The 27,867-nt window shown below is 37.2% G+C and overlaps 1 protein-coding gene across 9 annotated transcripts in view; it reads left to right on the top strand.

Moving 5' to 3' along the window:
- PTK2 (protein tyrosine kinase 2) overlaps window positions 1-27,867 on the top strand; it is a 286,007-nt gene that overhangs the window by 39,214 nt on the left and 218,926 nt on the right. For 5 of the 9 annotated variants that reach the window (XM_021707660.1, XM_021707661.1, XM_008048322.2 and 2 more), the window contains exon 4: window positions 12,872-12,960. The exons of 1 other annotated variant lie outside the window; for it this stretch is intronic. Coding sequence is in view for 2 of the 8 variants with exons in the window: in XM_021707659.1 (XP_021563334.1) it covers window positions 18,022-18,121 (100 nt within the window). In the remaining 6 variants the exon portion in view is untranslated. Of the gene's footprint in view, window positions 1-12,862; window positions 12,961-17,684; window positions 18,122-27,867 lie in introns of those variants that run through there. 3 more of the 9 variants (XM_021707659.1, XM_008048319.2, XM_008048314.2) reach the window with 3 other exon arrangements.

Genomic DNA, 27,867 nt, shown 5'->3' on the forward strand with positions numbered 1-27,867 from the left:
TACAGTTCTTTCCTATAGGATGTATCACACCTTGGGATTTGCAAATTATTGTGTTTGAAAGTTCTCTGAGGTTATGCCACCATTTTGGTAGGTTTGTTTGTTTCCCTTTTGCTTTTGATTGTTAAAGAGCAGTGGGAACTCTCATACAACACTGATAGGAGTATAAACTTGTATACCTACTTTGGATAATAGTTTGTTAGTACCTACTAAAATTAAACATACACTCTTTGACATAGTGGTTCCATTTGCAGGTACACATACATCAGAGATGTGTGCACGTGTATACCAAGAAACATGCCACAGAATCAGCAAACGCCACGAATTGGGGCTTCTCCCTTTCACTCGCTGCGGAGCTTGTTAAATAACTTACCAGCACATCCTACTTGTGTATGTCCCTATCTGTGTGCATACACTAATGTATATATGATATCTAGAGCAGTGGTTGGCGTATCATGAGTGCTCACTAAATCTTAGCTGAATGAATGGAAGAATAATCCTTTTAGGATGTCATTTGGGTGATTGAGAATATTGCTAGTTTGTAGGACTCAGATATATGAATATTATTAGTCAAGAAAATCTGGGTTGCAAATGGGAAAAACTTACCTCATGCTAACTAAAATAGAAAAGATACATATCATTTTATGTAATTTGGAATTCCAACAGTTAAGTTGGTTTCAGATGCGCCCGGTATTAGGGCTCAAGTGATACTGTCTTGCTTCCCTCCACTTTCTTTTCCCTTCACCATAACCTTGTCTTGGGGAATACTCTTCCATTTGTCTGTTTATTGATGTCAAGGGACTAAAGTACTCTAGTAGGTCAGTGTTGGGGTCAGTAGTGGTGAATGATAAGAGGTGTAGTGTAAAGGTACTCATTGGAATGACATAGAATATCTCTGCAGAAGTTGGAGTCCTGTTACTAAAGAAATGCTGTTGACAGGAATCCCTGCATAAGTCCCTTATAGAAACGGTTAAGTTTTACAGGGTGTCACTTACGTGCCTGGTGTTTATTCTTTGAAAAAGAAAATTCTTTGCATGTAGGCAATGCCCTTTCTACAGACAGTACTTAAGAAGATAAGGGCACCTTGTTGAATACACAGTAAGTTGAGAAACTGCATTTAAGTGAAATTGTGTTTCTACTCCAGGAAACATGTTTTCAGTCGTATAAGTAACTTATTTTAAATGTTAGACAAATTAAGCACTATGATTTTGGGAAGGAGGATTAAGAAAAGGTAGAATTTTTGTCCAAGGAAGACATTCTTTATCAGTATTTGTCTGGAGAGTGGCAAGTACATGTATTTATCAAAAACTAGTTGAAAAGAAAACATCTTGTTAGGGAGAGAGTTGTTTTTAGAAGTGAACTTTACTTGCAGAAAATAGAAATAGTCTGTAACAGATGATCAGAAAATTTTACCAGTATTGTAGCAGAGACTTAGCAAAATAGAGGCATGATAAACATTATTTGTTTAAAACTTTGAAGCTGTTTAGCAGGAAGGTTGGGGAGGTGTCATTTCCCATGAGTGGTTCAGATCTCTTAGAACACTATAGACCATTGAAAGGTCTTGGATATTTGTTCTGAGTGAGATGAAAAGCTGTTGGTGGATCTTGAGCAGGGGAGTGACATAAGTTTAAAGGTCTACCAATCTTGTTCTGGTGGTTGTATTCTAAGAAGGAGGAAGCAAGTATGATTCCAAGGTGTTACATTAGCAACTAGGAAAATGGAGTTGCTAATTTTTTTTTTTAGAGATAGAATCTTTCTCAGAGTGGAGTACAGTGGCTATTCATAGGCATGATTGTATCATACTACAACCTCAAACCTCTGGCCTTTAGTGATCCTCCTGCCTCAACCTCTCGAATAGCTAGGACAACACCATGCTCAGTGCTACTTTGGAAAAACCTGTCTGAGGATAGGGGTGGGAGGGTGACCAAGGGTTTATTTTTAGTTTTTTATAATTGTAAACAAGGCTGCAGCAAATAATTATTAGACTAATGCTACTTTTCTGTGGTGTTTATAATTCCTTTAGGAATTTTAATTATTTATTTGTATTTTTCTTTTTCTTGGTTATTTTCTAGAACTAATTGTTTCCAGGTACTAACTGGTGGTTTTTATTTGTAAAATATATTTGTACTTGTTCTTTAGCTCCAATTTATTTATATTTATTGGCTTCTTTTTCTTTTGTCTAGAACTTTTAATCTCTGTTGTATAAGACTGTTGAAAATCTCAACTCACTGCATTTTAGAGGCTTTTTGTTTAGTTTTTTTAAAAATTGAGATATAGCTTACATAATGTACAATTCACCTGTTTGAAGTATATAATCACTACCACTCATTTTAAAGAATTTCCATCACCCCCCAAAGAAACCCTGTACCCACTAGGAGGAGTTCTTTTTTACTGCCTACCCTCCCAGACAAGAAAGTCATTTATCTGCTTTCTGTCTTGTTATAGATTTGTATGTTTTGGATACTTCATATACATGGGATCGCACTACATGTAGTCTTTCTGTTGTCTGGCTTCTTACACTTAGCAAATCTCTTTTGATTTGTTATTACATTTAATAAACCTCTAAGCATAATGTTTTCTTCTTTTTTTCCCTTGTTTTTTATTTTACTTTTTCTAATCCCCCCGTCAACCTCTCCCCTTTAGGAGTCTAAGTTTTCTTTTTTTGTTATGTCTTTGTCAGATTTTGGTATCAGGATAATGGTGGTTTTGTAGAATGAGCTAGGGAGGAATCCCTCCTTGATTTTTTTGAAAAATAGTTTCAATAGTATTGGTACCTCTTACACTGTGAATCTGCCTGGTCCAGGGCTTTTTTTTTTTGTTGGTAGGCTTTTTTTCCCTACTGATTTAATTTAGTGACTTGTTATTGGTCTGTTCAGAGTTTCAATTTCTTCGTCTTTCAGTCTTGGCAGTTGTATGTTTCCAGGAATTTATCCATTTCCTCTAGATTTTCTAGTTGATGCACACAGAATTGTTCATAGTAGTTCTAAGAATCTTGTGTTTCTCTGGAATCAATTGTAATGTAGCCTTTATCATTTCTAATTGCTTATTTGGATATTCTCTCTCTTTGTTTATATGGCCAGCGTCTATCAGTTTTGTTTATTCTTTCAAAGAAGCAATTTTTCATTTCATCACCCTTTATATATTCTTTTGGGTCTTATTTCATTTAGTTCTGCTCTGATCTTGGTTATTTCTCCTGCTAGCTTTTGGGTTAGTTCTTATTTTACTAGTTCCTTTTGTTTATGTGAGAGATCTTTCTGTTTTCTTGATCAGGGTATTTAGTGCTATAAACTTTCTCTTAACACTGATTTTTCAGCATCCCAGAGGTTTTGATATATTGACTCTTTTCGTTTGTTTCAAAGAGTTTTTTATTTCTCTCTTGATTACACTATTTACCTAAAAGTCATTCAGGAGCAAGTTCTTTGGTTTTCATGTATTTGTGTGGTTTTAAGAGTTTCTTTGGTATTGATTTCTATTTTTATTTCACTGTGGGTTGAGAAGATGCTCGGTATGAGTTCAGCTTTTTGGAGTTTGTTGAGACTTTCTTTATTACCAAGAACATGGTCAAATATGTTCCATGTGCAGATGAGAGGACTGTACATTCTGTGGATGTTGAGTGAACTATTCTGTAGGTGTCTATTAAGTCCAACTGGCCAAGTGTCAAATTGAAGTCTGGAATTTCTTTGCTTTCCATCTTGATCTGTCTAATGCTGTCAGTGGAGTTTTGAAGTCACCCATTCGCAAAATGTTTTTAAGGTTCATCCATGTTGTAGCATGTGTCAGTACTTTATTCCCTTTTAATTGCTGAGTGGTATTTGACAGTATATTTATAATTTACAGTTGCTTTTAGGATTTAGCCTGCCTAAACATTGCCTGATTTTTCTGTTTCTGGCTGCAGTTTTTGGATGTACAGCCCAGATTCTCACCTCCTTCTTGTTCCCAGAGTTGATAAATACCAAAGGTAAAAGTAGCTGCAGAAGATCAGCTCAGCTTCTTTGGCTCTTTATCCTCTGAAGTTTTAGTCCCGCTTGTTTTGCTTCAAACAGATGATTTTTATATTTTGTGTATTTTTCTAATTTTTGTAGAGGAGATACATATGCAGATGAGAAGAATTTTAAGAGTTCAATCACGATGAATAAGATACCAAAATTTTAAATACAGAATCAGAATTACTTGCTCTTCCTTTTGCTCCATCGCATAGTGCTCTTCCTTATCTCTCTTTACAGCTAATTACTTTGGGTTTACTTTGCTTATGTTTTTCTAGCTTCTTAAGGTAAAAACGTAGACAATTGATTTTTTTTTCCTTCTAAACTAGCACTTAAAATATTACATTTAAATGTTTTTCCTTCTAAATTGGCACTTAGAATTATAAATTTTTCTCTTAAGTACTCTTAATTGTGTGCTGAAGATTTTGTTCACTATAATCAACTGTCTGAATACTGATGGTAACTACTTTGAGCACCTCTTGTAATTACTGAAGTCAAATGTGACTTGTATTCATTTTATTGAGTATTACAATTTTAATACAGTTTTTTTCCTTTCTTAAAATATGTATACACATTTTACCATGTGTGTGTGTTTTGAGTCAGCATCTCACTCTGTTACCCAGGCTGGAATGCAGTGGCACACTCATGGCCACTGTGGCCTCAATTGCTGAGCTCAGGTGATCCTTTCACCTGAGCCTTCCAAGTAACTGGAACCACAGGCGCCACTGTGCCCAGCTAATTTTTTGATTTATTGTAGAGACAAGGTCTTGCCAAGTTGTCCTGGCTCGTCTCTAACCCCTAGTCTTAGGCAGTCCTCTTGCCTCTGCCTCCCAAAGTGCTGGAATTACAAAGTGCTAGGATTACAGGCATGAGCCATTGCACCTGGCTTTATAGATGTGTGTGTGTGTGTGTGTGTGTTTAATTAATTTATTTTTTGAGTTGGAGTCATTCCATTGCCCAGGCTGGAGAGCGGTGACATGTTCATGGCCACCCCAGCATCAACCTGCTGGGCTCTGGCGATCTATCCGTCTCGCCTTCCAAGTAGCTGGAACTACAGGCATGTGCTACCACACCTGGCTAATTTTTTATTTATTATAGAGACGAGGTCTCGCCAAGTTGCCCGGGCTGTCTTGAACCTGTGATCTCAAGCAATCCACTCGCCTCAGTCTTCCAAAATGCTGGGATTACAGGCTGAGCCACTGAGCCCAGCCAGCCGTATATTTTTATTATTCTAACTTCTATTTTGATTTGTTATTTGACCCATGTATTATTTAGAAAGTTATTATTTCATTCCTAAGTACTGGAGATTGTTTCTTTAAGACATTTGCCTTTTAAATTTGTTTGTTATTTTTAACAGAAAATGCAACTGCATGGTTTGTTTTCTTTACGTTTGATTTAAAAAAAAAGAAAATACAACTGGGTATGGTACAAAATTCAATTGAGGCTGAATGTGGTGGCTCCCAGCACTTTGGGAGGTGGAGGCGAGAGGATTATCTGAGTCCAGGGGTTCTAGAGCATCCTGGGCAACTTGGTGAGACCTGGTCTCTATAATAAATAAAAAAATTAGCTGGGCATAGTGGTGCGTGCCTGTAGTTCCAGCTACTTGGAAGGCTGAGGCGTAAGGATCGCCCGAGCCCAACAGGTCAAGGCTGTGGTGGCTGTGAGCATGCCACTGCACTTCAGCCTGGGTGACAGAGTGAGACTCTGACTCAAAAAAAAAAAAAAAAAAATTCAAATGAATATACAGTGAATCATAAGTCTCCCCTTCTTATCCCTATTTTCTTTCCATCAGATTCTCTCTAGATAGATTCACTGTTTCTAGTCGTTTAACCTTGTAGAAGTGTTCTGTGCATATACAATGAAGTACATATGTAGATGTTTTTCTTTTGCCTTTTATTAATGTAGTGCACTCTGCATACTCTTCTATACTTTTTTAACAATTACGTTTTGGGACTGAGAACTGCCTTGTTTTTTAATATTGCATGTCACTTTTTTTTAAATTGAGTATTTTCTAATGTTAGTGAACAGTTTTTAGAAAATGCCATTCTTTTCTCTCTTTTTTTTTAAATTCAGGATTTATTGAGAGGACAGAAAAGCTCCCCCAGTGGGAAGGGACCTGAGGAGGTTGCCCAGAAAATACTATTTTTTAATGCTTGTTATATAGTCATTTTCTTTGATGGTTCAAGCTTTATTCCTCTCCTGTTGAGCTTATAGGCTGTTCCCAGTTTTTCAGTATTACAAATAAACCTATCAGTCACTTAATCTTCCAACTGCCTTAAACTATAGAGGAGATTTATTGGAGGTTTATTAGACCAATCTAACAGAAGCTAGAATTATGGATATTATGCTTGTCTTCTAATGGGTTGTGAACTCCTTAGGGGATAGGATTCTGTTCTAATTATTTTGGGATCCCTAGTGCTTAATTTATTGCACGGGCATAGAAGTTGCAAACAGCAGTGATGCTCTTATAATGTCACAGAGCCTTTATTGTGTGCTAGGTACTCTTAAAGCCCTTTGTTCTCATAATAACTGAAAGGTACATGCCATTCTTAACCTTATTTAACTGATGAGTAAACTGTATATAGAGAAATTTTTTTTAAAAGTGCCAAGGTCACACAACCATGTGGTAGAGATGGGATTAAGGAAATACTTGAAATAAACAGAATGGGTCTTTCAGACGTAAGGTAGTGGAAAAAGTGATTTTGACTTTAGAATTACATGTGGCTTTGACTTTTTACTTTTACAAAGTCTGATTGTATCACAAATTCTTTACCCACCTAAACCTCAGTTTTCTTTTTCTTGAAAATGGTGACATTAGTAATTATCTCTAAGTTTATTAGGAGGTTACATTTAAAAACACACACATAAAGCCTCTTTATACAGTGCTGGAACAATATTAAGTTCTTAGTCAGTGACAGGTTATTGTCTCTTTTTCCTACTTCTTTTAACTTTAGGCTTGTTCTAAACCTCTCAAAGCTTTTCCCTTCATCTATAAAAGTGGACATAATTATGTCATATTGTAGGTTTGTTGGAGCATATAAATGAGATTTACTCTTTTAAAATGATTTTAACATTTTTGAAACTTTAGAAATGGTGATAAATTTTAAAACATAAAATTTACCAATTTTTAAGTGTATAGTTCAGTAGTGTTAAGTACAGTGCATTCTTGGGAAACAGATCTGTAGAATTTTTTGGTCTTGAAAATTTGAAACTGTATGCCCATAAAACAACTACTTAATCTTTGCCCCTACTCCCCAATCCTGGTAACCACTATTCTACTTTCTGTCTCTATGAATTTGACTACTTTAGATACTTTATTATTTATTTATTAATTTATTTTAAAGATATGGGGTACATCTTTAAAAATCTTTATTCAAGATTAGGTATGCAAGTGGTCATCGTATAGGCAAACTTTGAAACTTCCTTAGGTCTCCACTTTGCCTGGTCTGAGATCAGGTACCCATATTGATGTTGTGCCCCCCCATCCTCCCCCTGGCAGTGTCCTGCCACTGCCAATCCCTTTCTTACAGTATTATAGTAAATGTTCACGGTCCCTTAGAGTGAGAACATGTGGTACTCTGTTCTTTGTTTCTGTGATACATCACTGAGTATTATAGACTCTGAATCCATCCAGATTGCTGCAAAGTTCATATGTTTGTCCTTTATGACTGCATAATATTCCATTTTGTATATGTACCACATTTTTAAATCAAGTCCAGTTTCGATGAGCAGCACAGTTGGTTCCATGTTTTTGCTATTGTGAATGGTACTGCAGTAAACATGTGTGTGCAGGTATCTTTTTTGTAGAATGATTTGAGTTCCTCTGGGTATATTTCCAGTAGGAGGATTGCTGAGTCATATGAAAGGTCAATGTTTAGTTCTTTTAGAAATTACCACAGTTTTCCAAAGAGGTTGCACTAGTTTGCATTCCCACCAGCAGTGTAGAAGTGCCCTTTTTCTCTGAATCCTTGCCAGAATTTGCTGTTTGTTTTGTTAATGATAGCCATTCTTTCTGGGGTTAGATGATTTCTCAGTGTGGTTCTGATTTGCATTTCTCTGATGATTAATGAGGCTGAGCACTTTTTCATGTGTCTATTGGCTGCCTATATATCTTCTTCAGAGAAGTGTCTATTCATGTCTTTTGCCCACTTTTTTTTTTTGAGTTGGAGTCTCACTCTGTTGCCCAGACTCGAGTGTAGTAGCCGCTCCTGGCCACCGCAGCCTCAATCTGCTGGGCTCCGGCGATCCTTCCGCCTCAGCCTTCCAAGTAGCTGGGACTACAGGCGTGCGCTACCACGCCCGGCTAGTTTTTGATTTATTGTAGAGATGAGGTCTCGCCAAGTTGTCCAGGCAGGTCTCGAACCCGCGGGCTCAGGCAATCCACTCACCTCAGCCTCCCAAAGCGCGGGATTACAGGCTGAGCCACTGAGCCCGGCTTTTTGCCCACTTTTTAATAGGGCTGTTTGATTTTTTTTCCTTTCAGCACATTTGAGTTCCTTGTAGATCCTGGATATTAGGCAAATATTTTTTCCCATTCTATGGGCTGTCTCCCCACTCTCTTGATGGTTTCATTTGCTTTGCAGAAGCTTTTCAGTTTGATGAGTTCCCATTTGTCTATCTTATCTCTTATGGCAAAACTTGGGGTTTTGGTCAGAAACTGATTGCCAGTTCCAATTTCCATAAGGGTGTCTCCTGCATTTTCTAAGGTTCTTATAGTTTGAGGTTTTACGTTTAGATCTTTGATCTATTTAGAGTTGGTTTTTGTGTATGGTAATAGGTAGGAGTCCAGTTTCAATCTTATGCATGTGGTCAAGGCTGAGTAACATTTCATATGTGCAGGGTGGGGAGGGGCAAAAAAACCGGAATTTATTTTTTTAAAAATTGCGTATTACATGTTTAAACTTCAGTCACCTTCAGAGTACTCCATACACCAACACACCTGTTCATATCCAATCAAGTACACCTATCAAGATACTTTTCCACAGCTCAAAACAGTTTTTGAACTTGTCGATTTTGATGTCTTTTAGTGCTTTTGCTGTTTTTTGTTTCACCTCTTTCACGTTTACGAAATGTTTCCCTTTGAGGACTTTTTTCACCTGGGGAAACAACAAAAGTCACTTGAGGTGAATAGGAAGGTTGAATTGGGAGGGTAGGGCACAGAGGTCATGCCATTTTTGGTCAAAAGCTGTTGAACAGTGCAGTGTGGGCAGGTGTGCTGGTAAATCCCCCATCATGAAATGGGCAAGCGCGTTGAAACAATCTCCAAATAAATTTTCATTGAAGTTGAATGCAGCCTCCCACACCACTAGCTGGTACTCTGGGTTCCTAGGACACTAACCTAGTGGGAGAATCCTATACTACAAGGGGCCTGCCCTCCAAAAGATAATTCTGGTTTTTCTGGGTACCCACTCGTGTGTACCACATTTTGTTTATCCATTCTTCTGTGAATGGTCACTCGGGTTGCTTATACTTTTTTGGCTATCATGAATAATACTGCTGTAAGCATGACTGTGCAAGTATTTCTTCAAGACCCTGCTTTCAGAAGTGGGGTTCCTGGATCATGTGGTAGTTCTAGTTTTAATTTTTTGAGGAACCTCCATACTGTTTTCTGTAGCAGTTTTATTATTTTACATTACACTAACAGTGCACAAGTGTTCCAATTTCTTCACATTCTTGCCAACACTTATTTTCTGTTAAAAAAAAGTAGTAGCCATCGTAATGGGCGTTTAGTTGGTTTTAACTTAACTTTTTTTTTTTTTTTTTTGAGTTGGAGTCTCACTCTGTCGCCCAGACTGGAGTGAAGTGGCCACTCCCGGCCACCGCAGCCTCGACCTGCTGGGCTCCGGCGGTCCTTCCGCCTCAGCCTTCTGAGTAGCCAGAATTACAGGCATGCGCTACCACGCCCGGCTGATTTTTTTGATTTATTGTAGAGATGAGGTCTCGCTGCCCAGGCGGGTCTTGAACCCCCGGGCTCAAGCAGTCCTCTCACCTTAGCCTCCCAAAGGCGCGGGATTACAGGCTGAGCCACCGAGCCCAGCTGGTTTTAACATTTTTAATGATAAAAAATTGTAGGTAGAATTGGAAAAGTGACTCTCTAAATTTCTTGATAAACTGGAATAATATAATTGATAACAGCTTGACAAAACCAAAAGCATGAAATTGATAAAGACAGCCAACCACTATGTAGCTGTGTTTGGAAAGAAGAGAAACTGTCTCTGTCATGTATGTGTATTGCTCAGAATGGAATTATGGAAAGGGGTGAATTCCAACTAGATGTTGCTGATATTTCTTGAAAACAGCATAGAGTCAAATTGTAGAAATATTTTTTCAGGTCGTAATTAATGAAGGATAAATTTTAAATGTATATTGTTGATTTTATATTATTTCTCTTTTTAGCTGAGAAATGTAGGCTCTAGAAGGGATTCACATTCACCACAAGGGGCCCTTCTGATACCATCAGTCCCTGGTGCTAGACTGTATGTTTGCAACTTCAAAATTCACTTTCTTTTTCTTTTTCTTTTTTTTTTTTTTGAGTTGGAGTCTCACTCCATCACCTAGACTGGAGTGCAGTGACACACTCAAAGCCACCCTATTGTCGACCATCTGGGCTCCGGCGATCCTTCTACCTCAGCCTTTCAAGTAGCCAAAACTACAGGTGCGTGCTACCATGCCTGGCTAATTATTTATTGTGGAGACGAGGTCTCACCAAGTTGCCCAGGCTGGTCTCAAACCCGTGGGCTCAGGCAGTCCACTCACCTCAGCCTCCTAAAGTGCTGGGATTATAGGCTGAGCCACCGAGCCCGGCCCAAAACCCACTTTCTAATGAGGAATCCAGAACCTTTACAACCTTGTCAGGGATTTTCTTTGCCTCAGTTAGCTTGGAGTTACCCTAAGTTGAAAAGCACAAAATATTTGATACTATTGTTATTTGTTAAATAAGGTGAGTGATCGAACTGTGGATGAATTAGATTCATAGGGTAAAAAAATTTATGGTGGTGAAATTGGATGTTGTTTATGCATTTTAATAAAATAAAAGTTCTATACTTGTTTTGGGCAATGTTAACATTAAATAACTACTTGAGATTGCCTTTAAATATTTACATTATCGTCAATAGAAGCAAAAAATAAAATAAAAAAAAAGCCAACCAACAAAACAAACAACCTCCTCTATTTTATGTGAATAGTTTGAAAGTTTTGGTGAGCTTCTTGTCCTGTCCTGTGTCCTCATGCCTCTGCCACTGCATTTGAAAAATGAATGCAGCATCGTTACAGGTTTCAGGAGTCTTACAATTTTTTTTATGTCAATGAGTCTTCCAACAGTTTCTAAATCTGGAATTTAGCTTTGATCTCTATTGATATGGCCAAACAAATGAGAAATGATCATTAATTAGTCTATGAAAACACTGCTTAGGTGAATAATAAGCTCAGAAGTTTTCTTTTTTGCTTTTTTAGATAATGAAAGGAAATGGTTTTTATGTTATTAATTTCAGAGGTACTTGAATACATGTTTTTAGATAGCGATTGTCATACCCAATTGACAGAAATATTAAATAAGATTTTATTGATAATTTCAGTTTTTACAGCCAGGCACAGTGACTCAAGCCTGTAATCCCAGCACTTTGGGAGGCCTAGTTGAGGGGATTGCATGAGTCCATGGGTTTGAGAATAGTCTGGGCAACTTGGTGAGACCTCATCTCTACAATAAATAAAAAAATTAGCTGGGTGTGGTAGCGTGTGCTTGTAGTTTCAGCTACTTGGAAGACTGAGGCAGAAGGATTGCCTGAGCCCAGCAGGTCGATGCTGGTGTGACTAGTGAGCATTGCCATTGCACTCCAGCCTGGGCGATGGAGTGAGACTCCAACTCAGGGGAAAAAAAAAAAAAAAGAGGTGAATTTTCCCATCAATTTTTTGTATTTCAGTGTCAGTTAATTCAGTGGTTATATTTTATTTTCTGAATGATTTTGATGCATCTCTCAAGTACCCCCTACATATGTAGCATGCTCGGTGATGGTTTTTGTCTGAGTTTATTCTGGGGCAGTATTTCTACCAGGGGACCATCACATGAGCCTTAAGATTAGGGTGAATTAGGGTGTTGCGTGGGGATGAGAGCAGCTTACCTATTCTTTCTGTGTTTCTTCTTTCACACATTCTTTGCTGTGTTTCTTCTTTTCCTCTTTTGGTCCCTTTAGTCCTCATTCATTCTTTGTAGGCCAGATGGGGCCTGTTTCCAGACTTTTCTCTAGAAACCTTTGTAGCACTAGAGCTAGGTGGTATGTTAGGTCGTGATTTAATTGTGAGATTTAGCTGGTGTCCGAATACCTGGTGCTTATCCCAGCTCTGCTACTGACCAGCTAGTAGTGATACTAGGTATGTTAAATTTCCCTGTTCCTCAGTGTGTTTGCTTGTCACATGTGGATTGTAATATTATCTATGTTGTTGATTGCTGGAAGTGTTAATTGAAAAAATAAGTATAAAGCACTGCAGCAAATTGATGAAGATCAGACTCTGGAGCCAGACTGCCTGATTTTGATTTCAAACTTTACTACTCAAAAGCTGTGTGACCTTGTGACCTTAAGTTACCTGGCCTCTTGATGCTTTGATTGCTTCATTTGTAAAATGGGGATAGCAGTATCTTACCTCATGGGGTTGGTTATTAATATAACTGGATGAGTCAGTGTTTTAAAAGTAGTTGGAACAAGGCTTGGCACAGAGTTAGCATTAACCTGGGATCATTATTATGTCTTCATTATCATATTTTTATTATTAATGTTATTACACTATTTTTTGACTGGCACGTAGCACTCAGTAAATGATACGTATTGTTATTGTCATTTTATAGTTGAAGAAACTGAGGTTCAGGATGGTGAAATGATTCTTTCTTTGTCTCACAGGCAAAACTGGGGCTCCTTTGCATCTTCCAGTTACAATTTCAGTGCCTTCCTCAGCTTCCCCAGAGTTCCTCAAGAGTAATGGAAGGGAGGTATAGTAATTGTTATGAAACTTTGTAAGGAAAGTGAATAATACCAATACCATTACCTTTTGGAATTTGTTGTATTTTGAGACCTATTGTCTGTTTGTCTTCAGAAGATGATTATGGTTCTTTATTATAAGTAATATTTCGTTAATCTTTACCAAGTCATAATTTTTGTAGATAGGTTAAAATTTTTGAAAACTTACTTGCTTTTGTGGTAGAAACAGTGAGACACAATAACAGAAATGATCATTAGCAATATTAATGGAATTAAGCTTAGTATAGGATACAGTATAGGGTATAGTGTAAGTACTAATTGGGAGAACCACATTTTTAAAATGTTGAAGTTATTCAAATCTGTAACCCCTTGATTAATGCAAACATAAAAGAGGTAATAGAAGATAAATGTAGATTATGCATATATAATGTGATCAATATTTTTCTTTCTTTCTTTTTTTTTTTTTTTTTTGAGTTGGAGTCTCACTCTGTTACCCAGACTGGAATGCAGTGGTTGTTCCCGGCCACCACAGCCTCGACCTGCTGGGCTCCAGCGATCCTTCCGCCTCAGCTTTCCAAGTAGCTGGAACTACGGGCACGCGCTACCACACCCGGCTAATTTTTGATTTATTGTAGAGATGAGGTCTCGCCAAGTTGCCCAGGCGGGTCTCGAACCCGCGGGCTCAGGCAATCCACTCACCTCAGCCTCCCAAAGCGCTGGGATTACAGGCTGAGTCACCAAGCCGAGCTAATATTTTTCTTTATATTCCTCCTATTGTCTTGCCTTGATATTTGATATTCCGTAAGGCAAACAAATAAAATAATAACTGTATGAGAATTGTGAAAGTCAGACTCATATTTTTTGTGAACTGCTTTTGGTGTCATTTATAAGCAGTTCATTCCTTAATAGTTTAGTCCCAGTGATCTTCTCATTTAAGGCCAGGTTTCTGTAGGAAAGCCAGTTTGGACAAAATTGTATGCCATGTGAAGGGGCCTGGAGTTCTCTTTTCTGCTTACTGATCTTGCTCATAGCATTGTTGGTTAACCTATTGATTTTTATCTAATCTCACACACCATTTTTGCTTTACTAAATTTTGCAGTAAACAGTGTAGTATCACAGCACTACAGTTGTATATATTATTTTTTGTGTGGGGTAGGAAAGACAGTCTACATGATTTTCCTAAACTTTGTCTGTTTTTCTTTAACATTCTCGAAAAAGCAGAGTTTTCATAATGTTTGGTTCACTTATTGTGTAAATAAATATTTATAAGCCTCTGTACTGTGCTGAGACCTAGAGGTGAACCAGTGCCCAGGATTGAGGCAGGCCACACTGTCATTGATGTCTAGAACATCTACATACCTTCTCTGTGGCCATAGCCTCAAAAAGTAAATTCTCTCTTTTAACTTCTTACACCAAGAGGTGATATAAGAATTGTGTGGAATATGGCCTACACATCTTACCATTTTTGTAAGGCCCTGGAGACAATATGTATAGAACAGACAAGACAAACTTCTCTTCTGTCACGGAGTTTGCATTGCAGTGGGGGCAACCAGGCAATCAGCTTAATGCTTAAGTAAGTCAAGAGGTATTTTAGAAGGTGTAAGTGCTGTGGAGGGGTAAGGGAAGAACAAAGCAGGAAGAGTGAATAAAACATGCAATTTTAGATGGGGTGGTCAGGATAGGCCTTGCTGAGGAGATGACACTTGATAACCAAGACATGGTGGGGAAATGGAGTGAGCTGGGGATGCTAGGACATGGAACAGAGACTGGGGTGTTGACAGAGGAGTCACGTTGTGCAGGGCCTTACATATCATGCTAAGAATATGTGGGGGGGGGATTCTGTGGAAATTGGGTAACTGTTGGTGAATTTTGAACAGAGGAGTGAGATGGTGTAATTGATGTTTTAGAAAGATCAGTACAACTGCTGGGTCATGAATAGAGTGTAGGGCAAGGAAAACTGGAGCAAAGAGGCCAGGTAGGAGGCCTGTACCTTGTAGCCCTGGCAGCCTGTGCCAGGGTGAGGACTGGAGACTTGGTGAGAAATACATGGGTTCTGGCTATATTTTGAAGGTAAGAATAATGGGTTTTGCTGACATCGCATTGAAGTAATTCGAGAAGTCAACGGTGACTAAGGTTTTGGATCTTAACAAATAGCAATATATTTGCTGGAAATTTTAATGGAGAGTTTTCTTATTAAGTAGGATTTGCCAGAGTTGCTTTTTAACTATGTTGATACTAAAAGAGTTTGATTTAAATATCACAGAACTTTTAATGAGTGGAGACTGTAAAATAGAATTTCATAAGAGAACAGAGAAGATTGCTTACTTTTTTGACTTATGTTGTCATTAACGATAGGCTATTTCTGTTCTTTTCAAGATGTTCTGGATTAGGAATATGAAAGCACAATTTGTCTTTAACATGTAGCAGGAAAAAAATAAGAGTAATGTTATCACCAAACTAGCTAGTACCACTTGCATCATTTTTCAGCTGTTGACCTTAGGCAAGTTTCTTAATGGCTCTGAACTTAATTTTCCCCTCTGAGAGCAAAGAAGTAGCTACTTCACTGGGATTATGTTATGGATTAAATGCAATTATTTTATGTATAACTAGTTTGTAGTTGCTCACCAAAAGGTACAGGGTTATTGTCCACAGTATCACCTTCATCCTCTTCATCTCTTTCTTCTCAGAGTCCTGACTTGGTTCCTAACATTTCCGTAGCTGCTTCTTCAGTCTGATCTCTATTTAGCCACCTTGGTCTCTGGCCTGTAGGAATTTATGCTTTTTTATATCTTTTCATACTCTCAGGATCTTGTACATTAGGAGGCGAATATATTTGGATATTGAAATAAATTATGAAATATGAGGGGGATGGGAAAGAAAGCTCTCGTCTACTGGTCACTTTAAAGTCAGAAAATAGGTTCATCCCTTTCCCTCATTCTTCACACTCACTTTTCTCAAGTTTGTCATTTTGTCCCCTCTGTCACTGCAACTGCATTAGCTCTGGTCATCACCTCCCTTTGCCTGAACCACTCTCTCTTCTGCTCATTAAGTCCTGTGGCAGCTATTCAGTCTGGCTCAAAAATTATTTCTGGGATAGGGTAGAGTGCTGTGGTGGGAAGACCCAGGTGACATAGGTGAGTGAGTGGATTTAGTGGCTGTGCTTCTTCCTAGTCATATGGCCCTGGCCTTTGCGTTAGTGCGGTCATCTTTAAAGGAAATGCAGTAGTGCTGAGTTTGCTTAAGAGATGTGAAATTTAGATATAATCAGTATTTGGAGTGTAGAAAATAGTAGATAACTTGTAAAGGTAGTTTTTATTTTTTAACTTTTGAGAGTCGTAATTTCCAAGATGGACTAATAGTTTGTTTGGGTTATTTGTACGGTCTGTTAGTTGATGGCTCAGATGAAACTCCCAGTCATTCTTATGGGAGTGAGTCAGATATCATACTTTGTTGTGATGTGGATGTACTTTTTATCCTTCCCATCATGGCAGTGGTCCTTTATGGTCTTGATCTCTTCTCAATAATGGTGGATGCTGGGGATTTTTTTCATGTTTTATTTGCTTGTTTCTTCTGTTCTTTTTCTAGCTTGCTTGCTTGTTTGTGTTTTTCTGGAACCCCTGTCTTCCTAGTGTTGCCTCGGGTCAGAATTCACACTGGTGAATGATATGTTTTCACTGGAGCATAGAAGAGGTCACTTGAACTCTGGCTACTGTTAGGAGCCTGAAAGTAGACCTCAGGACAAAGCCTTCATCAAGAGTAGCATGTTAGAAATGATGCAGTTGTCCTGGGGCATCAATGGACACAGATGCACCACTTGTTCTCTCCTGCCTTTGTTCAGCTCTTGTTTTCAGAAGTTAGTGATTTCTTAAACAAAACTTTGGTCATTTTCACAGTTAAGTAAAGTACTTTATTTTGTATTAGTTAATAGAATTGTACTACAAAACTACCCACACATTAGGAGGGCTAGAATTGTATAGAGCTTCAGTGTGTGTGGCATATGTTCAGAGAACAAAGGCACCGGGAGCCTAGTTATGTATTATCTTACTGCTTAAGTGGGATGAGTTCAAATAGCTAAAGTTTTGAGATGACCTTGACCATCTCACAGTTTGAATGGAAAAACTAGTAGCTTTGCATCTTAAAAATGTTACTAGTACAGACTGTAAGGGTGTTTTCCTGTCCTACTTCTTTGTATGAGTTTATTGCTCCCATATCTTGTAGCTAAGAAAAGACATCATCCATCTTGGATTCCTTAATACCCTGTAAGCTAATTTTAAAGAATCTGGCTACCTCAAATTCTTGTTTTTATGTTTTCTGGTGTTGTCAATTTATAAACTTAATATGAAGGTATCAGTCAGGAAAAGTATTTTCTTAAAAATTTATTTAGTTTCCTATAGACATATTTATTTGCAGACTTGTTTTTAATGTTCATCAGTACTTTTTTTCAAAATTTTTATTTCATTAAGGTTATTATTTTAATTCTAAGATCAGTATTAGGTTGATAAAATGACAAAGACATGGCTGAAAACAGAATGGTTTGAGAAGTCATCTACAGCCATCTACATGATCTGGGTCAGACTTGATTTACAGCTTACTCAATTTTAGAAACGGCTGTCAGTTTTGTAAACAGAACTGCTGAATGAATTGAACAAAAGGGTGAGATTAGCATATTAATAAGATAGTCGCTACTGGCCTTTTTTTTCCTCCCTAGTTTCCTTCTTTTTTCTCCCTCACTCCCCCTCTCTCTCCTTTCCTGAATGAATCTAGGAACAGAGACCCATGGGGTCACATTACAGTACTAGCTGGTTTCATTCTGTTCAGTAGCTTAATCTGGCCAGGATGGTCTGTGTTTCAGATTGCGGAAGCATGAGAAGATTCTGTAACTGAGAGGCATTCTTCAAGCTACTGGAAAATATTACAGAAGGAACACCTCCCAAATTTTGCTTCAAGCTCTGAAAAAAAGGAGCACACAGGGGAAGCTTAGTGTTGCTTGTGGATCGAAGCAAATACTATTGGAGCGATGAACTGGGACTTTGTGTGCGGACTCCTGGCTTGATCTTTATAGGACTGGGTGCATGTTGTTGGAACTGGCAGGCCAAGAGGCCCTGAAACCAGCAGGTGCCATCTATATGGAGAAAAGCGGCTGTAGTCCATTTCCAATGTGTTGGGCTAAAGGTATAAATAACTTAAAAATCTGTTCAGCTTATATTTTATTTAAATACATGCTTTTGCACTAAACAAGTGAATGAATTTTTCAGAATGTATTTATTTCTATAGATTCACAGATAGCTTTACAATTAAACTTGAGAAAAATGGAAGTTAATGTGGGTGCGAGTTTACAACTATTGCATAAAACCAATTTGGTAGGTTTTTAAATGGTAAAAATATTTTTATGGAAATGAATTTCAAGTGAGTTAAATTATCTTTTAATGTTCTGTCCTGTGTCTCTTAAAAGTTTTGTTTTCTTTTAATCTAGACATTTCTATTTATTCTCTGGTATGGAAATGTTTAAGGAATAAAAAGACTAATGTTAGCTTAAACAGAGCTGCAGGAGATAAGAGTATCCATGATTTTGTAATTTTAAAAATTTATTTTCTTTGCTCACTATAAACATTATATACCTAATTTGAAATTCCATATTATTGTAAAATGGGTTTAGAAGTACTATGAACACTCATCTTTCAATTTCAATACTGTTAAAGTTTTTATTTAAGAATATGAATGTAAAATATAGTATTTTCATTATAATACTCAAAGACAGTATTGGGAAAGCATATTTAGACATTGAAAATGCCGTATAATTTGTGCATGAGTAAAACCAAATTCATCTGTTTTGCTTACAGTAGTAGAGAATATTTAATAGATAAAGTTCTTAATGAAAAATTTAATAAAAATATTTATTATTTCAAATATATTTAAATATGTTCATCCTCTTAGGAAGGAATTTTGAAAGGAGGAACCTGCACTTGGTAAAAAAAAGCTGAAGTTTTATAAGCAGAACTACAGATTGATTTAATTTAGTTTTTAGGATGAAAATTTTAGTGACATCAGTTTATTTATTGGTGTGTTAGTACCAAACTGCAGTTTCACCATTAAATTTGTTTTTAGTTATCTAGTTGTCACTGTCGTCTATTAACTCTTTTCTAGGCTTTTAAACATTTATACAACAGAACTGTTTTTAGTATGATGGTATCTGTACAAAGCACCTTTCACTCCATTACGTAGTTAGATATTCAGAGTAAAGTTTTGCTGAGTTAAATTCAAATGCTTGAATTTTAAAAGGCATTGGGTATGGGAACTAAAGTATAGTTTCTTAGCATCAGAACTGTATCATAGAGTGTAAGTGAGCATGACCCACAGTGAGTACTCAGAGGCAAAGAGTTCTATATTTATTGAGAATTTTGGTCTTTTCCTAGGCTTGCTAGGATTCGTTTGCATTGTGCTGCCTTCTCTGTTAGCAGTGATTATTAAGAATAAGGCACTCTGATTTTTCTCACAAAGTTTAAGCTAGTTTCAAGATTTACATGTCCAGTAGCAATGGGATATTATCAGCTGCTGGATTTCTTTTTATTCACTTTAGAAATGTGAACTTTGGAAGAAAAGAGAGATTGTAGTGTTTTTGTTTATCCTGAAACAATTGATTGAAGAAACTTATCTTTCAGTTTGCTATCTGTCAGCAAATGCGTAGAGATATTTTTAACTGGAATATGCATTATTATAGAAGTTGGGGTTGGGTGTGAGAGAGAGAGAACTCACATGTAGAAAAGATGGGAAAAGGTAGGGACAGTGTCAAGGGTCAGAGTCAGTTTCATTTGTAGGGCTGGAGCAAGCCATCTTCTCAGATGAATGGTATTGCTTTTAAATAGTTCAAGAGGAGGTTCTGACAGCATCAAGGAGCTTGTCATCCTGTCCCCTTGTCAGGCTACACATATTGCTTCTACTGTGATCACCCAGTGCGCAGCTATCTTAGTAAACTTCCTCTCTACCTTCTCATGTTACTCTTACACCAGGACAGAAAGGCAGGAAGCCTTCTGTTTTTATTCTGGTTAATTTTTATCTATGTGATAAGGACAAAGATGTTGGCATATAGGAAATGGCTGAATTGGTTATTTTCAAGAATAAAAGTTACAACTTGTAGATAAAGACAAAGTAAAAACTGCAGATTCCAAGAACATACAAATCTCTGTCTACAGTTAGACATTCTAAACCACACATTTGATTTTATCAGTCACATTAACCTCAAAAAATAGCAGTGTCCCAGTTTAAGAAGACACGTAAAATACCAGGACAAGCTAAAAATAATAGAGTAGACCTATATTTGTATATTTTGAACTGAAACTTTTAAGGTATCCTTAAAGTACTCTGGCATGTTTTCTAACACAAAGTTTTTATATTGTTATACTGTTTTATACTGTTATACTGTTTGGTGTAAAGAATTCACCCTAGGTTCCATCCAAGAGAGATTATATTTTAAAGTATATAAAAATGATTTTGTTATGTGTTAACTATATCATGATTTTGTAGATTTTCAAAGACAGTTTTAATTTAGAAAATTATATGTAAATGTTTACAGTGCTGTGTTAGACTATTGAGTGCAGAATGCCCTGTTTGGGTAGTTCTTTGATGATATTTCAGTTTGTACATTATTTGCTTCATCTTTTTGAAAGGCTGGAAAGGATTAAAGAGGTTTCAGAGATTTGATTGTTAGGAGTGTGTTTGTCGATTTCTTCTATTTCTTTCAGTAGTAGATTGAGATTGAATATACTAGTAATAGTTCATTTGTGTAATTCTGGATGCTGTGGTTAAACTGAGGTTTATTCATATTAGTAAACATCATCCATTCATCCAACCTTCTGTCTATCTATTCAAATAGCACTGTGTATATAGTTCAACTTCTCTTCTGATAACTATGTTCTCTTCTGATATGTATGTTGGTATATTTCTTTTTTAGTTTTTTTTTTTTTTTTAAAGTAAGATTCTTAACTCTGTTGCCCAGGCTGGAGTGCAGTGGCATGCTCACGGCCACTGCAACCTCGACCTGCCGGACTCAGGTGATCCTTCTGCCTCAGCTTTCCAAGTAGCTGAAGCTACAGGCACGCACCACCTCGCCCAGCTAATTTTTAAAAATTTATTGTAGAGACAAGGTTTCGCCATGTTGCCCAGACTGGTCTTGAATCCCTGGACTCAGACAATTCTCTCGCCTCTACCTCTCAAATTGCTGGGATTACAGGCATGAGCCACTGTGCCCGGCATATTTGTATATTTCATAAACATCTGATACTTTGCCAGAGATGAGCCTCTTAATTGTTGCCCCTGTATCTTTCCTATTTTAATAAGCATGTTGAACCCCAATCCACTTAGTTCACAGATCCAGGATGCCTCTTGAAGACTTTATTTTATGTATAGTGAATCCATCTTTTATCCTGATGATTCCAACTTCAAAATGTGTCTAGAATTTTCAACTTCAGTCCGTCTCTGTTGTGTTCACTCTTTCCACGTTGCCCTATTCTCTTTCTGGTAGCCTCCTGTCTAGTCTTCCTGTTCCTGTACATGTTCATGCTTCACATATTTGCTAGAGTGATTTTGTAAAAACACAAATCTGATGCTATTTTCCTGCTTAAAACTCCTCAGTGGCTCCGTATTAGACTTGGATGCAATGTTATCTTTAACGAAGCCTGCAAGGTCTCACCTGATTTGGTCTTTCCCCTATTTCTCCAGCATTGCTGTTGTCCTCTTGCTCATTAACAATACAGTTATTTTGGCTTTTCAGTGCCTTGAACACCCAAAACTCTTCCTCTGAGACCCTTTATACTTGCTGTTGCCTCTTCCTGGAACTGTTTTCTCTGAATTCGCTGACTTGTCAATGCCTACTTACTTTTCAAGTCTCAGCTTAAATGAGCTTTCATTCCTCCCAATCTAAACCAAGTTCTGTCTGATGTTCCCTCCTGTAGCCTTTCTTCTGGCCATACACAGTATTTACTGTGATTTGTCATTGTGTATTTTACTTGTTTGATTTATCTCTTCTACTAGACTGTAAACTTAACATAGTCAAGGATAATGTCAGGGGTTTTTTTTTTTGTTTGACAAATAGTTGACAAAAATGATTGTTACTTTAATGGATGAATAAATTCTATATAGGGTTAGCTTTGGTGATTTTAAAGGCTCTTTCAGAGCTGAAATCCTGTGATTAATATATATTGCTTTGTAGACAATAGTTTTAAAATCATTGAACTGTCAGAAAAAAACTTCCATATCAAACTTTTGGACATTCTAATTACCTTGTGTTTGTTTTGTTTTTTCACTTAGAGTAAAAGCATTCTGCTCATAGTGGATGGTTAATAAGTGAGTGAACAGTTATGGTACTGCTTTAGTCTTGAGCTATTGTTAATTCTTACAGACTTGTTTGAATATTTCACTAATTCTTTTGTGTAATTTTTTTCCTGCTTCAAATGGTGGCATTTTAAAAGAACTGTGCATCTTTTGATAACAGCGAAAACTTACTCATCACATACTGTCACACCTTGGCATGTTCTGAATATTTACACATGCACACAAACACATATATATCATTCCATTTAATTCTTTGAAAAGTCCTCTGAGATAGGAATTACTGATATCCCCATTTTACAGATGAGATCTTTGAGGAACTGAGATATCAAGTACCCTGGCAGTAGTTACTTGACTAATAAAAGAAGAGCCAGGTTCTGAGTAGTGGCATTCTGACTCCAGTGCCTGTTTTCTTTTCTTTTCTTTTTTTTTTTTTTGAGTCAGAGTCTTACTCTGTCGCCCAGGCTCAAGTGCAGTAGCATGCTCATGGCCACCCCAGCGTCGACCTGCTGGGTTCAGGCAATCCTTCCACCTCAGCCTTCCAAGTAACCGGAACTACAGGTGCACGCTACCACACCTGGCTAATTTTTTGACTTATTGTAGAGACAAGGTCTTGCCAAGTTGCCTGGGCTGGTCTCAAACCCATGGGCTCAGGCAATCCACTCACCTCAGCCTCCCAAAGTGCTGGAATTACAGGCTGAGCCACACCGAGCCTGGCCTACAATTGACAATCTTATATAGAACGTCTAGGTAGGCGATGTTGTGACGGTCGCATTTTATTGAAGACCTGAAGGAAATGACGGAGTTAGCCAGGAGGATATCTGGGAGAAGAAAACTCCAAGTTGATCACATAAGTAGAGCAAGGACATTGGGTTGGGAGAATGGCTTTGTAGCCGTAACAGAGTGAGTAGGAGATTATAGTCCTCTTCCTGATTCTTCTTTGCCCACCAGATTGCTCCTTTACCAGAGACACAGGCATAGAATAAAAGGAAGTCACAGAAAAAGAAGTAAACCACAGTTGCAGATAATTCTAATCCACATTTAAAAAAATAATGAAAGAAGTGAATTGACCTTGAATATCCTCCTGTAGGAAACACATTCTTTGTTCTGGTTCTCACAACAGATGCCATAACAGAAAGACTGGCAGACTCTCCCCTTTCATTTCTATTTTGAATATTAGTAGCATCAAATCCCTCACCCACACAAATAATGTGATGGATATTAAACCTTCTTTATCTCTCATAATCTTTCACTTGTTCTCATTATTTGGATTTGGGGAAAAGGCTGCTAGTTTTCCCCAATTTTTTCCTCTTTGTATAAAGTTTTAGAGCTTTTAGTGGACACTTGGTTTTTGCTCAACTGTGACCTCAGTTAGGGAGGATAACAGTGTATCCCAGTTTACGCTTATTGTCCCACTGTTCCATTCATTTAGCATCCTCACTCCCAGCACCCTGAGTGTTCTGGTTTGCACAATAAGTATGTCCTTCTTTGACTACTGTATTTAATACGGAGCCTTCTTCCTGCCATTACCATACTCCCCACCTGAGTTCTCTGCCTTATCTTTTGTTTTTGTTTTTTTTGCATTTATCACCATCTAACATACTGTATAGTGTACTTACTTGTTTGAATTTTTTGCTGTCCCTCGGTGAAATATACACCCACCTCATGAGGCAAGGAACCTGTCTATTGCTGCATTCCCAGTGCCTAACACATAGTAGACTCTTAAATTGAATGGATGAATGAATTAAATCTTATCTGCTTAGAAGCAATGAGAGGATGATGGGGATTTTTGTGGAAATTTAAAAAACACTCAAATTATTTCTAGTGCTTAAATGGTTAGTGACACTGACTTTTGAAAAATTTACAAATCTTTGATTTCAGACTGATCTATAATTGTTTAAATTACAAGAAACATATTGTAAATTCAGCAATTTTATGTATTTCTTAACCTTATCAGTTTTCAGTTACAAGAGAAAAATGTACTTTAAACAATTACTACTGAGTATTTTCATTTAGCATTTAAGTAAATTTGCATAATTTTTGATAATGTCATTGGTACATAGCTCACATAGTTTTACATTTGAGTATAGGTATATTAGGGGGACTTAAAAAAAAACCCTGGAATTTAGTTATAAAAAATTGTATATTTATTCTTACATGTTTAAGTTTCAGTCACCTTCAAGGTACTTTCCGTTTGATGGAGCATGCCTCTTGAGACTCTTTTTCCACTGCTCAAACCAGTTTTTGAACTCATCAATTTTGAGATCTTTTAGTGCTTCTGCTGTTTTTTGTTTCACCTTTACCACATTCCACATTGGCAAAATGTTTCTCCTGTGAGGACTTTTTTCATCTGGGGAAACAAAAAAAGTAAATCAGGACGAGATTGGCTGAATAGGGAGGTGAGTCACAGGGCTCATGCCATTTTGGGACAAAAACTGGTGAACACACAGCACGGTGTGGGCAGGTGTGTTCGTAAATCACCCATCATGAAATGGGCAAACACGTTGAAAGACTCTTCACAAAAATTCACTGAAGCTGAACACAGCCTCTCACAACAATGCTAGCTGGTACACTGATGCCAATGATTTTCTAGAACACTTACCTAGCGGGGCAATCACTACAAGGGGCCTGCCCTTTAAAAAATAATTTCAGCTTTTTGGGGATTCCCCCTGTGAATTTTTTTTTTTCTTTTGAGTTGGAGTCTCACTCTATTGCCCAGACTGGAGTGCAGTGGCCGCTCCCAGTCACCACAGCCTCGACCTGCTGGGCTCCGGCGATTCTTCCGTCTCAGCCTTCCAAGTAGCTGGAACTACAGGCGTGCCTGTAAATTTTGTTAGTTCTAGTGGTTTAGTTGAGTAAGTAAAAAGTCAAAGGAAATCTGTAATTGTGTTATCAGCAAATATAAAAACGGTTTTCCTTTCTGATCCTTTTATGTTTTATTTGTTTTTGCTTTGACCGGGATTTCTGAAAAGGAGGCAGTGTTTGTTTTGCAAAGGCAAACTTACATCATCAAGAAACATTAAACCAGTTTTTTATAACACAATGAAAAGGCTATATATAAACAAAATCTAAAACGTAAGATTTAAAATGTTTAACATATTGTTTTCTGATTACCAGACAGTATGGTTAACAGTTGTTTATATGTAGAAAATATACATGCTGTTAACTAAACATTGCAATGTATAATAAAGTAATCAGCATCAAATAAATTTGCTAGTAAAAAGACAGACAAAAACTTACAATAAAAAAAGAAAATAATTTCCTGTAATTATGAAATGAGGAAGAGAATTGAAACTTGAAGAAAATTAAGGAAGGAGGCTGAGAGCTTGAAACAGTCATTGTACCTGGACAGGAGATGGGGCAGATGGTTTCAGTGAGGATTAGGCAATTTAGGCAAATAAATTATAGAACTAGTTCATGTGACTATAGAGCTAGAAAGATGTGGTGAAGTTTTTTCAGTGACTGATGTTTGTGGTGAAAAAACTGTAAACTGGAGCTTTGCACTCCCATTGTTCTCAATATCTGTTTGGTGCTATAAGAGGCATCAGGATATTTACAGAAGAAAGACTTCTGCAGCAGTCACTTTCCAAGGGTAGGGGTCCTCTAATTTTCTGACACTTGGCCTGTGATTCATCCTCTGATTTTGAGACTCTACAAATTTAGTCCCATAAATTTTACTCGGGTTATTACAGCGTGAGACTTTTCCATATATACTTTTGTTTATGGTTACTTACACAGTTTTGGGGATATAAGTTCAAATTCATCCTATATTTATGTTGGCAAGGAAATGTCATATTGAGATATGTGTGTAGTCTGTCATATTAAAGAAACAAGGGGAAAAAAACAGGACCTTGTAAACCAGGGAGATATATCTATGTGTGATGCCAGCATGTATTTCTCTTAAGGTCTGTTTTGCTAACCTTTAAAAGAAAAGAAACAAAATACTGTTAGAATATTTGTGTGTGTGTGTATGTGTGTGTGTGTGTGTGTGTGTGTGTGTATGTGTATGTGTATAAATATCAATTTTTAATTGTGAAAATCTGTTTTGTAAAGTTGACAGAACCACTGTGAAGGTAATAACTGACTGTTGTATATTCTTGTTTTAACATTTGGTACCATAGTAAGAGTAGTAATTTGTTTTTTTTTTTTCTGACAAGCATTCATGGAATTATGAGGTGTAACAGGAAAAATGCCGATTAGGACTTAGATGGAACTTTTGAAGTAATGGTTAAATGGGAGGGTCACACAGGATTTCTGTTTAGAGAATAATCCTACTTTGAATACCCCTTCCTTGGTTCAGAGAAACCAGTTCATCTTTCTTTAACTGCTGAATGGTAACTTGCTAAACATTTTACATTTATTATCTCATCTCACAAGGGTAGGTATTATTACATCCACTTTATAGGTAAGGAACTTGTAGTAACTTAAGAGTCATATAGTTGTAGCTGGGATTATAACAGTACATTATAACAGGTACTGCTCCTTGATCAAGATCTTGTTCAGATGTCAGTGCCTGTAAAACTTTCCTTGAGACATACTTCTGTAAAATTTACAGTCTTCCTCAATTGTAGGCTCAGGTCTATTTGTGCTTGCTCTTTTAAAGATTTATTCTTGGAATTAAGGTGATGTTTTAGTTGTCATGTAATCTATAGGGAGTCTTCCCATAGAAAGTAAATAATGTCTTAAGGTAGAGATCATTAATCTTGATATTCTGAGGGATGTTACTGCACCACTTACAATCTTCAAAACCATAGCAATTGAAATGTTTTTGTCATGAATTATCTATTTTCTCCATTGTGGGTTATCTGCATATAGTTTTAAAATTTTTATTATGGAAAACTTCAGGTAAAGTGTGGTATGTTGAATGCATTCTTATACTAGAATCAGGGATAAAGTGAAATTTGTCGTGCTTTCTCCCTCCTTGGCTCCTGGAATCCTGGCAGGATACTGAATGTTTTTTTCTGTGGAGACTGGTCTGAAAGAAAGGGCAGATTCGGACATGGGGGGAGTCCCTGGCAGAAGGGCTGCTTCTTTGCTCAGCTCAATTGCTAGCATATTGTCCTTACACACGGCTCCAAGCCAAGGATGGACATCTAAAGACAGCCTCTGTTTTCAAAATGTGAGATCAAAACAGAGACAAACAGGAAAAACAACTTGTCGTCCACAATATGAAACAGAAAACAGAAAAAAGAGCTAAAATAAAAGTATAAGATCTCCAGAGCTCTAAGAGATTTGCATCTGTGAAAGGCAAACAGGAGTCTTTTCAAAAGTACGTCCAAATGATAAAAATTGAAAGAAACTGGAAATAAACTCAGTAGAAGCATTGGGAAATAATGTTGAAGAAATATCCTAGAACATGGAAAGAAATGAAAGGGAAAATGAAAAAAGAAAGAAAATAGGATGATGAATTCAGTAGGTGCAACATACAAATAATAAGAGTTGAAAATAATAATGCCATTATGCCAAAAAAAGTACATGCCTTAATTAAAAAATGTTTTATTGCTAAGAAATGTTTGCAATCGTCTGAGCCCTCAGTGAGTTATCTTTTTTCTGGTGGTGGGTCTTGCCTTGATGTGGATGGTTGCTGACTAACC

Source organism: Carlito syrichta, unplaced genomic scaffold (genome assembly GCF_000164805.1).
Source record: "Carlito syrichta isolate Samal-C Ts95f unplaced genomic scaffold, Tarsius_syrichta-2.0.1 Scaffold123331, whole genome shotgun sequence".
NCBI classification, from domain to species: Eukaryota; Metazoa; Chordata; class Mammalia; order Primates; family Tarsiidae; genus Carlito; species Carlito syrichta.